The sequence below is a fragment of the Taeniopygia guttata genome, chromosome 37, assembly GCF_048771995.1.
Source record: "Taeniopygia guttata chromosome 37, bTaeGut7.mat, whole genome shotgun sequence".
Classification (NCBI taxonomy): Eukaryota; Metazoa; Chordata; class Aves; order Passeriformes; family Estrildidae; genus Taeniopygia; species Taeniopygia guttata.
This window is the reverse complement of record NC_133062.1, coordinates 2,546,223-2,562,556: the sequence shown is the minus strand read 5'-3', so window position 1 is coordinate 2,562,556 and position 16,334 is coordinate 2,546,223. Positions and strand designations below refer to the sequence as shown.

Below are 16,334 nucleotides of genomic sequence, written 5' to 3'. Positions count from 1 at the left end.
GTTGCTATGGTCAGTTTCCATGGCAACCAGCACCAGCCCCTGTTGCTATTGTCAGTTTCCATGGCAACCAGCACCAGCCCCCTGTTGCTATGGTCAGTTTCCATGGCAACCATCTCCAGCCCCTGTTGCTATGGTCAGTCCCTGGGCAGCTCCATGGACACCCCATGCCAGGCCTGCAGCCAGAGCCCGTTTCCATGGCAACCATTGGCACTCCCATCCCCAGGGTCATGGGATCCCAGAAGCACAGAATTGGCTGAGCTGGGAGGGACCCATCAGGATCCTCGAGTCCAACTGCTGGTCCTGCACAGGACACCCCAACACTGCCAGCCTGGGCCTGGCAGCGCTGTCCAAACGCTGCTGGAGCTCAGAGAGCCCTGGAGCTGTGACCCTTCCCTGGGGAGCCTGGGCAGTGCCCCAGCAGCCTCTGGGCAAAAACCTTTCCCTGAGATCCAACCTAAGCCAGCCCCGACTCAACTGCAGCCGCTCCCTGCACTCCTGTCCCTGGGCACCAGAGTGAAGAGGTTCCCTCAGCCCCAGCCAGGGACCCGCTCCCAAGGCTGCTGCCATGGCCACCAGGGCTGGCACCAGCTGCGATGCTCGGTATCCACAGGCTGGGATTCAGGAATGGGATTCCCCAATTTCCTGCTCCTGCTAAAACCACGCTGGCTCTCGTTGCCCTCCCACCTTCCACTGAAGGAAAAAATGGAAAGATCCCAGGCTGGGATAAGAACAATTTACTGGGAACAGCAACGAAATAAGGAACAAACAGGAATAGAAAAACTATTGACAACAGAAGGGATAAGAAAAACTATTTACAAGGGAAACTACATCACCATCAATTCTACCTTCCTGGCCACATGTCTCCTCCTACCTGGAAAGGACACCCTTCTCAGGGAGAGAGAGAGAGAGAGAGAGAGAGTCCCTTTCCTGCCCCTGGCAATGACCTGAGGTGGGAGTGAATGTAGTGACAGGGCCATGGCCAGACCCTCATGTTCTTCAATCCCACATAAGGTCATTGGCAGGGGCAGGAGAAGGTACAGGTGTCTTCCCAGCATGGATCACAGGTAACAGGGATCACCAGGGCTCTTCCCAATATGGGTTCTTCAATGGGGGATGAAGCTGGAGTGGTGCACGCAGCTCCTCCTGCAGTTGGGGCACTCACAGGGCTTCCGTCACCGGTGGCTCCATTGGTGTTGGGTCAAGTGAGAGCTCCGGGTGAAGCTCTTCCCACACTGGGGACACTCGTAGGGCCTCTCCCCAGTGTGGATGCGCCGGTGGGTGACAAGGGTGGAGTTTTGCTTGAAGCCCTTCCCGCAGTCAGGGCAGCGGAACGGCCTCTCATCCGTGTGAATCCGCTCATGTACAAGGAGATTGGAGCTGGTCTGAAACCTCTTCTGACACTCAGGACACTCGTAGGGCCTCTCCCCAGTGTGGATGCGTTGGTGGATGATGAGGTGGGAGCTGCAGCTGAAGCCCTTCCCACACTCCCCACACTCGTAGGGCCATTCCCCAGTGTGGATCATCTGATGTCGTTTCAGACTGTTGCTCTGCCTGAAGCTCTTCCCACACTCCAAGCACTTGTGGGGCTTCTCCCCATCGTGAAGCTTCTCAGGGACCACCAGCTCCGAGCTCTGGCTGAAGCTCTGCCCACCTTCCTGACCCAGAGTGGGCCTTTCCTCCTCAGAGCACCCTGGGCTGGGTTTGCAGCCCCTCCTCCTGTGGGATCTCCGGGGCTTTTCCTCCCTGTTGGATTCTTGCACTGTGGAGTTACTCAAAACAGCCTCTTCCATGTGGTTGTGCTGCAGAGATTTGTCCTTCCTGGTCTCCATCATCAGCTCCTGCTCTGGGGTAGGAAGGACAAGGAGAGGATGGGATTTGCCTCCGTGCCACAGGGAAGGGCAAGGAGATCCCCCCAGTGCATCCCCGTCAGCAGAGCGTCGGCAGCGGGGCTGTCCTGCAGCCGGGGGCCGTGCTGGGCTGGGAGATGGAGCAGGAGAGAGGGAGAAAGGGGCACTGACTTCCTCCTCACCTGCCTGGATGTCCCAGGGCTCCTTCCTCTTCCTCACAGCCTTCTCCTCCATTTGGCAAAGGGCTGGGGATGGGAAATTCTGTTTTGGGAGGAAAACAAGGGATGAGCACATTCAGTTTTGTCCTGGTTGGAAGGCAAACCAGGGGGAGAATCTAAGCCAGAATCAAATTTGAGTAAGAAAATTAAGATCAAGGCAATGATACAGAAACACTGGCTTAATCTGACAGAGTCAGGATATAACCTGACACCCCACTGGTCAGGTTGGTGGTAGCAGTCTGATGAAATGGTGGCTGCAGTCCGGCTGGAGTGATGAACGTGATTCTGTCAAAGCGGTGATCCTGTAGAAGGGTCTGGTCTTCCTCTGAAGGTCCAGTGGTGGTTATGGAGCTCTTGTCCTCTGGGAATGCAGTAGGCAAGGTGGTCGTGGTGTTGCAAGGGTGAGATTATATCCAGGCAGGAATGCTTGGTTCTTCCCCCTGGGCGGAGCATCCCACAATGGGATGATGTAATTTTATCAGCCCTGCAGTGACACTCAATGGCCCATTAACAGAAGATGGCCCCTGGAGGGCGTTATCAGGACTGAGCCATGGAAGAGATAAAGAACACTGCCCCACCTGTTGATAACAGTTTATGGAGATGGTGACTGAAAACACTTTTGGTTACATCTGACACTGTAACCTGAAACAGTGAGGCAATCCCTGCTCGGGGTGGGGTTGAACACCACCCCCCTTACCCAAACTGGCTCCGGTGTAAAACCCCCACCCTGGGAAGGCCACGCACACAGGGGACAATGTCACACTTGCCTCACCCCAGGGTGATCTCTGTCCCTGTCACTCCCTTGCTCTGCCCCCTTTTCTCTTTCTTTCCATCTCTCTCTTTACCTCAAATTTACTGTTCAGGAAAATCGACTTCAGATTTGATCTTCTTAGCACCTTAATTGGGGCAGAGGCATCACTCTAACAATTTTATTAACCCGCTTGCGACATTATTTTGGCACAGTGAGTTCATGGCACTGCTGTCTGACCCCAAGTGCCTTTGACAACAGCATGGGTCCCTCCTCTGAGGAGGTTCTGCCTCTTCCTGGAGGAACTCTTGGAAACTTGGATGCAGCTTCCTCTGAGTGACTTTTGGAACAACTTATCAGGAAAATGGCTGTTGTGGGTAGCCAGTGTAAAGAAAATATTTTGTTTTCCTTCCCTGAAAAGTTTGTTAAAAATCACTGGAGGAAAGGAAGCAAATGATACCAGCGAGACCGACAAGGTTCATTCACCCCAAGGTGAGGATCACAAGGCTGCTAAAAGTCCTACAAGAAGCCAAGCTCAAGTAGCTAAATTGCTGAATACCTCCAGAATTCACATCTTTTGAGGGCCTTGCCAAATATGAGAATAATTTTATCTTGCTACCTGTTACCTTTGTGACAGCTCCACAGAGCTTTCCCTTCCTTTTAATAATCTGTATTGGGCTAAATGTCCACTTTTCTTTTATTGGAACCTTCCAGCAGCTGAGCTGGAGTTGTGCTGGAACTGGGGAAATTTGAAATTGCCACAGAATTACTTCTATTGTCAGTTTATTAATGTTTGGTATTTGTGTTTTCGTCACAAGTGGCTTGTGGGAAGAGCAAATATTCCTCAAGGCATTTTTTTGTAGGGTTAAGTTTGATTTCTGGCAAGTTTGTTTCATCTGGTCCCCAGGGGATGCTCGAGGGGTCTCTGTGCCTCTCACCCTGGGGGATGCTTGAGAGGGGCTTGGATGGGTTGTCCCTCTCCCGGTCACCCCAGGCCATTCCTGAGGAGGTGTCTCTCTCCCGGTCACCCCAAGCCATTCCCCAGGGGGTCTCCGTCGTTCTCACCCCTGTGCCAGGGGAGTGCTCCAGGGAGTCTCTCTCCCTCTCAGCCCAGGGGGTGCTCAGGGGTTCAAACAGGGCATTTTCCAGTGTAAATTTAACAGGGTAGAAATCCATTTGGATTTAGGTGAAATGTGCTGATTTGAAGAGATAGTAGCTTGCTAGCATAGGCAAAATATGCTGTTTAGTCTGCTCGCTCTGCTTCAGAAACGTGGATGGAACACTGATCCCCACAAATCCTGTAAGGAGTTGTAGAGACAGTGTGTTTATTGCAGTGCTGGACGCATGTGGGGATCGTTCCCCTTCAAAGGACATGTGCACACCTGTGTAAGAGACCGTCCCAAGTTCCCCTCATTTTTGCCTCACGTTTGCCGCAATGGCAGAGACTGAGATCCTGGAGACTCTGATTGGAGTTCCGGCTTGGCGAGGTGGATGATTATTTTTGCAGGTGTGTTCGCTGTACCACCACAGACCACTGCTTTGAGCAGGGCCTGGCAAGGACCTGGCAAGGAGTGGCTTGTTCTACGTGTTTACACCTGCTTCATGATACCTGCTCAACCCAGGGATTTTCCCACCTGATGAACTTTGGGGTAACTCTGGTGATCTCCCACGGAAGACCCCTCATCTGCCTCATGACCACTGTGACGGATGGAGATTGAAGCCCCTCCCAAGGACTGAGACTGAGACCCCCACCACAGGGAGGAGGGCTGGCCTGATCAATGCGAGATGTTTCCCAGGTGTGGTCGATGGACCATGAAAACAATGGCTCTTGCTCACAGCTGATAACATGACCTGTTCCTCCTTGGTGGCTTCAATGGACTTACTCTTCATTCTACCTGTTCCCCCTCAATGATTTCAATTAGCTTTCATTGTCTTTTGCCTGTTCCCCCCATTCGACAGTGGACTATAAAAGACCCCTGAGATAACCAAGATTTTGAGATTCTCTCCAATGCAACAAGACGGATCTGCATTGTTTGGACCAGTGAAGATTTCATCTACATTGGTAGCTATAAGCCCCTTTCCCTTCCTTTTCTATCCTTTATTTCTTTTCTGTCCCCTCTATTGCATTTGCTGTTGGCACTCTATAATAAAGGTGCATTTCTTGTGATTAAACTGATGGTCCCCTGCTGTTTTCCTTTTTGCACTTTTGGAATCAGTAAACAAGCCATCATGACACCCCGCTCCTCCAAGAGGATCATGACACTCCCTCACGGGATTGGGATCTGCGGGCAGGGTCCCTTCCTACACCAACAGTTCCCATGTTCTGTCAGGGACTCGCTTCCCTTTCCTTCTTCCCTCTGCTTCCAGCTGGGAATGTGCTGGGAAATGTCCAGCAAAGCCACCTTTGCTGTGTGCTGCAGGAGCCCACGGAGATGCTGCACCTTGTCCCCTGCCCTGCACAGCTCCTTGGGAGGCACGGCAGGAGCAGCACCCCGGGAGCCTCGGGAATGCCCCCCTGGGATCCATGGCACACACTCCCAGGGGCTGGAATTCCAGTTCCCAGCCAGGAAAAGATGTTCCTGCCCTTGATGGAAAAGCTCTTAACAAGCAGCCAGAAGCCAAATGGAGAAAGATCTTACAGTGACATTTCACTGCCAGCCTTCATAACTTCACCTGTGGTTGTTTTAGCTCACGGATTGGGAATTAAATCAAGGCAGGGCCTTTGGTGGGAGCTGCCCTGGGTCAAGGGAGACACTGAGAGAGAAACAGAGCATGTAAAGAGAGGTCTGAGAGAAAGGAGGACAAAAACACAATCAGCTGAGATGGTGGCACTCTGAAAAGAGAACTGCAACTGACTGAAAAGGAATGGGATGGAAAGAAATAATTTTGTAACTTGTATTTCCCATCAAAACACAATTGCCTCCCTTTCTCACCAACCTCCTCCTGGTGTCATTCAGCCGGGATGTAAGAACGTTCTTCATTCTGAGTGGATGTTCCAGGCTGCAGCCACAAGGAAACAGGGAATGGGGATTTTCCTGCTCCTGGGGAGTTTGACATCCTCAGCTGAGGAGAGTAGAAGGCAACAGAAGGAAAGGACAGCTGGCTTCACCCTTCCTCAGGAATGAGGGGGTGGGGGGAAATCTCTCATCATGTCTGCAGCTGCTCCCACAGGGATGTGAGGGCTGATCCCAGAGCCCCAGGGGTCACATACAGGGCAGTCCTCAGGGTATTCAGGGGCAGCGTGGGACCACCTGGATCTTGGAGCACCCAGCTGCCCCCCATGTCTGGAGGTGCCTGAGGAGGGTTGAGACAATGCCAGGGACATCCTGCAGTGACATCCCCCCTGTCCCGCCCTGTGTGTGCTCAGTCCCAAACCTGACCCTGATCCTGGTCTCAATCTCACTCCACGTTTAGACACACTCACAGTTCCGTATTTAATCTCATCCCAGTGCCAGACTTGTCTAGCCCCAGACCCAATCCCAGCCCCAGCCCTAAAGCCAATCCCACATTTTGCCTTAAGCCCAGTCACAGCTTCAATCCAAATCTCAGCCCCAACTCCAACCCCAGCCCCAGTTCCAGCCCCTTCCTAAATCCTCAGCCCCAAACCAAATCCCAGGTTCAGCCCTTCTGGGGGTTTGGGGGTGTCTCTGTCCCTCTGACCCCGGTGATGTTTGGGTGGGGTCACACCAGGGCTGAGAGGGACAGAGACACCCCTGGCCTCCCCAGGGATGAGAAGGTCAGAGAGCCCCCCCAGCCCCGAGCACCCTCAGTGGTGAGAGGGACACAGAGCCCCTGGTCCCCAGCCCTGCACAAGCATTCCCTGAGGCCAGAGGGATGGAGACCCCCCGAGCATCCCCCAGGGCGAGGGGACAGAGACCCCTGAGCATCTTCTGGGCTGAGAGGGACCGAGACTCCCTTGAGTGCCTCCTGGCAGAGGGATTAGAGGGAGGGAGACCCTCCAGGCATTCCTGGGGTGAGAACAATGGAGACTCCCTGGGGAAGGGCCTGGGGTGACAGGAACAGGGACACCCCTGGGGAATGGTCTGGGGTGACAGGGACAGGGACACCCCTGGGGAATAGCCTGGGGTGACAGGGACAGGGACACACCTGGGGAATGGCCTGGGGTGACAGGGACAGGGACACCCCTGGGGAATGGCCTGGAGTGACAGGAACAGGGACACCCCTGGGGAATGGCCTGAGGTGACAGGGACAGGGACACCCCTGGGGAATGGCCTGAGGTGACAGGGACAGGGACAACACCCCCAGGCCCCTCCCAAGCATCTCCCAGGGCAAGAGACACAGAGATGCCTTGAGCATCCTCTGAGCACTGGACAAAACAAACTTGTCAGAAATCAAACTTAACCCTCCATAAAATGCCTTGAGGGAGATTTGCTCTTCCCACAAGTCACTTGTGATGGAAACACAAACAAATCCCAAACATAAAGAAACTGAAAATAGAAGCAATTCTGCGGCAATTCCAAATTTCATCAGTTCCAGCAGAACTCCTTCTCAGCTCCTGGCAGGTTCTGATAAAAGAAAAGTGGAAATTCGGCCCAATACAGATTATGAAAAGAAAGGGAAAATTCTGTATAGTCACAAAGGTGACAGGCACGAAGAGAATTATGATTCTCACATTTGGCAAGGCCCCCAAGCCTGTGAATTCAGGAGTTATTCGGGAATTTATCTATGTGAGCTGGGCTTCTTGTAGGACTTTTAGCAGCCTTGTGCTACTCAACTTGGGGTGAATGAACCATGTCAGTCTCTCTGGTATCATTTCCTTCCTTTCCTCCAGTGATTTTAACAAACTTTTTAAGGAAGGACAAGAAAATATTTTCTTTACACTGGCCACCCACAACAGCCATTTTCCTCATAAGTTCTCCCATAAGTCACTCAGAGGAAGCTGAGTTCGAATTTCCAAGAGTTCCTCCAGAAAGCCACAACCTCCTCAGAGGAGGGAACCCGGCTGTTGTCAAAGACACTTGGGGTCAGACAACAGTGTCCGGAACTCACTGTGCAAAATAATATTGCAGTCTGGTTAATAAAATTGTTAGAGAGGTGTCTCTGCCCCAGTTAAGGTGCTAACGAGACCAAATCTGTCCTGGTTCAGGGCAAATTTTGGAAAGAACCCCCAAAGGGTTCCTCTAGGAAGCACATCCAATCGGCCCCTCCCCCCAACTGGTTCGGGAAGGATACCTCCTTGGGGAAAGTGGAAAAAAATTGTTTATTAAACAAGCAACCTTAACAGTATTAAACAATAAAACTTCTTACCACTCCAAGAGAGAGACAAACTCAGAAAGATCCCCCAGGCTGCAGCTGGGCTCACTCAGTCTCTGATCAGTCCCTCCTTGGCCCAGGCCCGGCCCACTGGGCCACAGGTGCTGCTGCTGCTGCTCTTCTGGTGTTCGGTCCAGAGGAAGGGAAAAAACACAGTCCAGGGAACTTCTTTGCCTCAGCTAGCTAAAACGAATTCGGAAAGCAAAGGAGAACTCTGTCTCATTGCCTGTCCGTCCTCAGACAACACAGTCCAGGAGCAGGAATGTGGAGGAGGGAGTGCAGTTCTTGAAAACAAACTCCGCGCTTCTTCCCCCACATTCACTCTTGGAACAAGCCTTAAAAGTGCAAAACTTATCATTCAACATAAACAGGGCAGACGACCGGGGATAAAGGCATCACACAGTCAGCCGAGGACACCTGGGTGCCCTGCTCCCCTCTGGCTGAGGTGCTGAGAGCTCTGCAGCCCCTCCTGCCATCCCATCTGCCCAGGCCAGCACAAGAGCCCCGGCCCTGGGGCCCTGCAGAGCTGCTCCTGCTCCAGGCCCAGGGCCCATCCCAGAGCTGGGGCAGCCACAAAGCTGTGCCCATTTCTGCTCATTGCTGCTCTGATGGGAGTGGATCCTCAAAAGATGAATTTTAATACTCCAGAGGCCTCTTGTTCTTGTGCTTTTCAGTTCAGGAATTCAATTAAAAAGGCCTATAAAGATCTGTTTAAAATGCCCAAACAAGAAAAGTCCATGGGAATAACTGAAGATATCAATTCATCTGTGGATAATTAGACAGATTTCAGAGGTGTATTCAAAGTCAATATAGTGTATTGAAAACTATGCAGAGAGAACTGTTTTGTCCTGTTTTATTTTCCTGTTTTTCCTGTTTATAGACGGATATCAGCAATGTCCAATTGATATTGACCCTCAGCACCTTCTAATGCAGTCTGAACACACATGAAAATCAAGACCCTTCATGGCTAACAATCAATCAGACTTTGTCCACACCCATCCCCAACCACTTCCCTCATCCAAGCCCTGGCACTCAGAGCCTTTTGTTCACAGAAAGGGTGAGTGGGCATAGGAAGGGGCAGGCCAGGGGGGAGGTGGCAGAGTCACTGTCCCTCTCCAGTGACACTCAGTGGCATGGTCTGGGTGACAAGGCAGTATTAGGGCATTGGTTGGACTTGATGATGCCAAAGTCTTTTCCAGCCTATTTGATTCTGTCATTCTGTGATGATTGGGACACTCTGGGGCCATTGTGACACTGCAGGGCCTCGTGGAACTAAGAGGACCATGGTGACACTGTGCAGGCCCATAGAACCAGGGCTCCATTGTGGTGCTCTGGGGCCCAATGGAACCAGGGAGTCCCCGTGACACTGGGTCCTGGTGGAACCACAGAGGCCATTGTGACACTGCAGGGCCTCGTGGAACCAAGGGGCCATTGTGACACTCTGGGGCCTCCAGGAATCTGGAAGGCCCTTGTGACACTGTGTGGGCTCGTGGGAACAAGGAGTCCATTGTGACACTGAGGGGACTTGTGGAGCCACAGAGAGCATTGTGACAGTGTGGGACCTCATGTGACCATGGGGCCTTTGTGACACCCTGGGGCCCCATGGAACCAAGGGGCCACTGTGAAACTGCAGCACTAACAAGAACATTGTGACACTGAGGGGCCCCATGGAACCAAGGAGTCCATTGTCAAATTTTGGGGCCCCATGGAAACAAGGGAACCAGTCTGACAGTGCAGGGCCTGGTGCAACCAAAGGGACATTGTGATGCTGAGGGGCCCCTTGGAACCAAGGACATTTTTGCAGATGACACCAAGCTGGATGTGAGTGTTGATCTGCTGGAGGGTAGGAGGGCTCTGCACAGGACCCTGGAAACGCTGGATCCAGGGCCCAAACCCAACAAGGTGAGGTTTAACAAGTCCAAGTGCCGGGTCCTGCACTTTGGCCACAACAACCCCTGCAGCGCTACAGGCTGGGGACAGAGTGGCTGAACAGCAGCCAGGCAGAAAGGGACCTGCAGGGACTGATGGACAGCAGGCTGGACATGAGCCAGCCGTGTGCCCAGGTGGCCAAGAAGGCCAATGGCTCCTGGCCTAGATCAGGAATGGTGTGGCCAGCAGGAGCAGAGCTGCTGTGCCAGCACTGATCTGCCCCCAGCTCTGCACACAGACATTGCTGCTGCAGCTCCAGAGAAGGCAACAAAAGGGCATCTCTGCAGAAAACTCTGCTGGGACATCCTTTAGTTCCTTGAAAGCCACCAAGAGTGCAGCCCCTCATTGACACATTCTGTGGGCACAGGGAAGGTGGAGGGAAACCAAATGAGAAATGGCACAAGGAATGACATTTCTTTGTGGAAAACATTAAAATGCCAAACAAAGAAAAAGAACCTCCAAAGGAAACCAACAAGAAGTATCAAAAATTACTTTTATTACAAGTGATTTGCAGAAATTTGCCAGCAGTTCAATGTTTCTGAAACCATCCAATCATCAGTCTCCACACTGCAGCCTTGAGCTCCTGGTTCCTCAGGCTGTAGATGAGGGGGTTCAGGGCTGGAGGCACCACCGAGTACAGAACTGACAGGGCCAGATCCAGGGATGGGGAGGACATCGAGGGAGGCTTCAGATGAGCAAACATAATAGTGCTGAGGAACAAGGAGACCACGGCCAGGTGAGGGAGGCAGGTGGAAAAGGCTTTGTGCCGTCCCTGCTCAGAGGGGATCCTCAGCACAGCCCTGAAGATCTGCACATAGGAGAAAACTATGAACACAAAACAACCAAATCCTAAACACACACTAATAAGAAGAAGCCCCAATTTCCTGAGGTAGGATTTGGAGCAGGAGAGCTTGAGGATCTGTGGGATTTCACAGAAGAACTGGCCCAGGACATTGGCCATGGCACAGGGGCAGGGAAAATGTATTGGCTGTGTGCAGCAGTGAATAGAGAAAGGCACTGGCCCAGGCAGCTGCTGCCATGTGGGCACAAGCTCTGCTGCCCAGGAGGGTCCCGTAGTGCAGGGGTTTGCAGATGGACACGTAGCGGTCGTAGCACATGATGGTCAGGAGGAAATACTCTGCTCCAATGAAGAACATAAAGAAAAAGAGCTGAGCAGCACATCCTGTGTAGGAGATGTTCCTAGTGTCCCAGAGGGAATTGTGCATGGCTTTGGGGACAATGGTGCAGATGGAGCCCAGGTCGCTGAGGGCCAGGTTGAGCAGGAAGAAGAACATGGGCGTGTGCAGGTGGTGGCCGCAGGCTATGGTGCTGATGGTGAGGCCGTTGCCCAGGAGGGCAGCCAGGGAGATGCCCAGGAAGAGGCAGAAGTGCAGGAGCTGCAGCTGGCGCGTGTCTGCCAGTGCCAGCAGGAGGAAGTGGCTGATGGAGCTGCTGTTGGACATTTGCTGTGGCTGCACATGGGCACCTGTTCATGGAGAAAGGACAGGGACAAGTCAGGAGAGGCTGCTTGGAGCCAAACCTGGGCCATTCCCTTCAGACTGTCCTGCTGGGACTCACCCACCCTTGTTCCTGCTCTGGGAAAACCTTCACCCAGGTCCCTGCCTGAGTTCCAGCTGTGCTGGCTGAGTGTGCCAGGAGCAGCCAGACCTGAGTGTGGGGGCTCTCGAGGAGCCATACCTGCCCTGCTTCCCTGGATTTGTGGCCATGTGGCAGAGGGACAAGGCTGGATATTCAGGATTTGTCAGGGGAATCACTGCAGCAAGGCTTGGATACCATCTGCACTCAGACTTCAAAAGGAAATAGATGGCAGGAGTTGGTTTTAGGAATTGTTTTAGTACCCACAAACCATTCCTGGCCCACTGAGGTCAGAAATCCCCAGAATTTCTGCTGCATTCCGAGTTTGCCAATGAGAGATGTGAGAGGCAAAGGATTCCCTGTGGCTGGGGGCAGGTGAGGGGCTGGATGGGCTTGTTCCCCCAGCACTGCTCTGTTCAGCCCCCTCTGCTTCCCTGAGCATCTCCCTGGGCCTGGACATTCCCTCCTGAGAGGTGCCTTGTCCCTGCCAGCGCTCACAGAGCCCATCCCACCCTGTGTGCCCTTGGCCCGGCCCTACAGAAACCTGCCTGTGTGCAGGGCCCTGGCTGGGGCAGGCTCTGTGTGCAGCTGGGCAAGGGCAGCTCAGGAGAGCCCTGCTGGGCCCTGCAGAGGTGATGCTGCTGCTGTCCAGGGCTGAGGAGTGGCTGAAGGCCCTTTGGGAGGCTCCCAGCAGAGACACTGACCAGCCAAAATCTCAGTTCTGGAGTCTCTGTAAATGTTCAAACATTCCTTTGATGATCCCATGTGACCCTTTCAACTCAGAATGTTCTGTCGTTCTGGGATTACAATTCCTGTTCTGCTTCTCTCATCCCCCTGTTTTCTATAATCAAAAGAGAAAAAAAACCCCTTGCAACAGTGTTAGAAGAGTAAAGTAAAAACCAGAGCTTTATTGGAAGCTGCCAGGTGTCCCAGTGGGGATGGGGTACATACAGCCCCTGATTTCAACAATTATTAGGGTTAATTAATTACGATATTTAACAGGAATATCCAATAGGAGATTCAGTTGCCCCAATTACACACCCCTGGCTCAGCGCATTGGACTAGGTCCAAGGGCTTTTTTGTCCCTCTCTTATTTATGACTGCTCAGATTCTGGTCAAAAACCAAAGTGTTCTTGTAGGTCCTCTTCCTGATAATTAGACTATACAGTATTTCAGGAATGTATTTAGACAGTCAGCTTATATTTACAAAATCTAAGAGATAGGAAGAAAACATAGTAGAGACAGCTAAGGATTACAGTCAGATAAGTACATAATAGTAGTTTAATAGAGCTAATTAAGAGTTTAATAGAGTTATGTAACAATTCTCTATTTATAATTATAGAATAGAAATTTACAGAGCTACATATATATGAAAAATGTTTAAAAAGCAATACACTTTTTGTCATCACCCCAACTTTCCCATCCTTCTCCAAGCCAGAAATTGAAAACACTCTCAGGGAAGCTCCAGACCTTTACAGCAATCCCAGGCTTACCTTCTTTGGGAAGTGCCCTCCGGAGCTGTGCCCAGGCTGGTCTGGAGCTGGGAGCAGCCCTGCCCCACCCAGCCCCTCTCAGCAGCAGCACCTGCCCTGCTCAGGGTGGCTCCTTCCCCCCACAGCTCCTGGCCAGCGCTGGGAGCAGCTCCAGGGCCGGCTGAGAGCTGTCCCTGGCAGGCAGCAGAGTCCTGGCCCAGCATAGCGCCCTGGGCTGCAGGACCCTGCTCTGCAGGACAGCCCTGGGCACCCCTGGCTGCTCTGCACAGGAGATGAGCAGAGAATGCACTCACAGGGTCTGTGGGCATTGGGATGTTCCAGCTTCAGGAGATCTCTCCAGGAGCTGCAGCTGCATTGTCCTGCAGCCAGAGGTTCCTGTGCCAAGGGCTGGCAGTGATTCTGCCCCAGGCACTTCTCAGCCCCTTCCCAGCCCTGACTGATTGAAGCTCTCTGTGCCTCTGTGCTGTGCCCGGGCTGGCTGCAGGCAGTGCCCCAGCCCTGCTGGGCTGGGAGAAGAGCTGCTCAGCAAGAGAAATGTGCTTTTGAAGCTCTTCTTGGTTACCAGGATCACCCTCTGTGCCAGGAGCCTGGCCCAGCTCAGCAGCACAGACACAGCACAAGGACTTTAATGATCCTCTGGGGCTTTGTGCTCAGGCCCTGAACATCAGGCCCTGAGAGGGAGCTGCAGAAACCTCTCCAGAACTCCAAGTCAGAATCCAACGTCAAAGTTTCTTGGACTTTTATTGGGTCCCACTAAGGGACACGACTGAGAAAGTGTCCCCAGGCCCCAGGCAGAGCAGAGAACTGGAGGCACTGATGACAGGTGGGCACAAAGAGAAGCCAAGTCTTGGTGCCCTGGGGCACAGCAGGGTCTGTGCCACCAAGGGCTGGGAGGAGACACCTTGTCCTGAGGCCCTGGGGCCTCCTGGCACAGCCCCAGCCAGGCTGGGCACTGTCACCCCCTGGTCCTGCCCTCAGCATCCCCCCCTAGCCCACATCCCAGTGGCCTCAAGGATCTGCTGGAAGGAGTCCCTGGGGAGCCTTGGCCAGGAATGGCCCTGGGGCCTCCTTCATGCTCCCAGGGACTGCAGGTTTTTCAAAGCACTTTAGGCTTTGCTTTTGCCTTGGAATCTCTGACAGGTTTGTGCCATCCTGGCCTCCAATTATCTGCTGTAATTAGTCCCTGGAGAGGCTTTGTCAGGAACAACACTCAGTGGGGGTCATTAATGCTTCAAGGTACTTCAGTTCTTTTAAGGTACTTGGTGTTTCCCATTTGATCCAGACTCTGTGTGAGGTTTGTGCAATCATGGCCCCAATTATCTGCTTTAATGAGTCCCTTGAGAGCTTTGTGCTGACACTCAGTGGAGCTCATTAATGCTTTGAGATACTCAACTTTTGTATGGTACTTTGGATTTTCCTTTCCACACTGAGAGGTTTTTGTGCCATTTTGAGTCTCTGAGAGGATTTTGTGCCATCCTGGCCTCCAATTCTCTCCTCCAAGGACTCCCTGAGGAGCTTGTGTTGGGGATGGACCACAGTGGGTCCCAATAATGCTTTGACACATTTGGGTGTTTCCTCTGCCTTGACTTCTGGAAAGGTTTGTGCAATCTCCTCTCAGGCCCTGAGGTTAAAGGTCTTAGCTCCAAATGCACCAACAGGCGTCATTAGGATCAAGCAAGTCCTGACAAACCATGGCTCTGCCTTGATTTCCCTCTTGTCTGGGGCAGTTCATTAGGAAGATTTCCTTCTGCAGTTATTGAGAAATATTTTGAAGAGCTTTTAGGAAATATCTATTCCTGTTTTAAAGGGTGTCTTTTATTAATCTTCTTATTATACAATATGTGGTTGCAGCATTCAGTGACTGATACTGACCCAGGGACACTCCTAAGGAGCTCTGGCCTGGTCAGAGATTCTGTGCCTTGAGATCTGACCCCGTGTGGACAACCTTGCTCCCTGTTCCCCAACCCCATCCTGTCTCTCTTCACTCACCTGGGACCTGCTTTGCTCAAAGAACTGGCTGTGCACAGCCAAGGAGGGTTTCTCCTTCTTTTATTTTTGAAGTTAACTAAACTCCTGAGTTTCCCCACTGAAAACAGACACCCTCCTCAGGTCTGTGCCAAGCCGAAGGTGCCTCCAAGACCACTACAGCTGTGAGGGTGGATCATCATCCCAACCCGCACTGGGCCATTGCAAGGGGCTGTGTCCATGGACACTGCACTGACCAGACTGATGGGTTTGGGTGCCATGGCAATGCTTATCAGTTCAGGTTTCCTTGGAAACCACCCCAAGGAGTCATTTCTGCAGCCAGGTTCCATGGCCTGCAGAGCTGTTGCTGCATTCAGCTGCCATGGCAGCCCTCAGGACAAAGCGGTGCCAGGGCTGTTCCAGGCACAATTGCAGTGACACCCATTGGTGTCACCAGGTTCCACAGCAACAGCCACAGGGACGCGTTCCTTGGTTTGGTGCCACGACAACCAAGGCCTGGAGCTGCTGTGATGGTTGTTTGCCATGGACACCTGCCCTGGGCCCCTGGCTCAGGGCTGGTGTCACTGGAGCTGGGTCTCTGGGAGCTCCAGAGGTGGCTGTGGAGCATTGCCTGTGCTGTGCCAGGGCCTGGCAGACACTGCTGGGCTGGGATAGAGGCTCTGGGGGCATTGGGGTTCCAGGGCAGGGCAGGGCTGGGGTTCCAGGGCAGGGCAAGGCTGGACCTGCCCCTTCCTTCCCAACACACAAAATGTTTCCAGCCAACAAGCTCCTCCAGTCTGTCACAACAGGCAATGTTGGAGGTGGAACCCCAATTCCGGCCATAGGCACCTGGACAAGAAGGACAGTTCTTTTCCATAGGAAAGCCCAGAGCCCCAGTGTTCTGAAGGGAGGTGAGAGCCTCACTAGGCCAAGGCCAGCCAGAATCGTCAGTAATGGCAGGTTTTTATGGGACGGGCCTTTGGATATAGGGAAGTTTGGAGGTAGAACCCCAATCTCAGCCATGGGCACTAGGAGAAGCTGGAAAGTTCTTTCCCATAGGAAGGAAAGCACGGAGCCTTCCCCAGTGTTTTGGGGACAGATGAGAGGTCACCCTCATGAAACCATTGCCAGCCAGACTTCTCATGGCAATATTCCTATGGGAGCAATCCCTGGATAAAAGGAAATTTGGAGGTGAAATCTGAATTCTGGCCATGTGTGCCTGGAGAAGAATGAGAGTTCTTTTCCATAGCAAGGAAAGCATGGA

The 16,334-nt window shown here is 52.7% G+C and overlaps 1 protein-coding gene across 1 annotated transcript in view; it reads right to left on the bottom strand.

Moving 5' to 3' along the window:
* LOC115492522 (uncharacterized) overlaps positions 1-16,334 on the bottom strand; it is a 152,864-nt gene that overhangs the window by 34,555 nt on the left and 101,975 nt on the right. Inside the window, exon 10 of the mRNA XM_072921465.1 lies at positions 1,190-1,577. Within this exon, the coding sequence (XP_072777566.1) occupies positions 1,190-1,577 (388 nt within the window). The remainder of the gene's footprint in view (positions 1-1,189; positions 1,578-16,334) is intronic.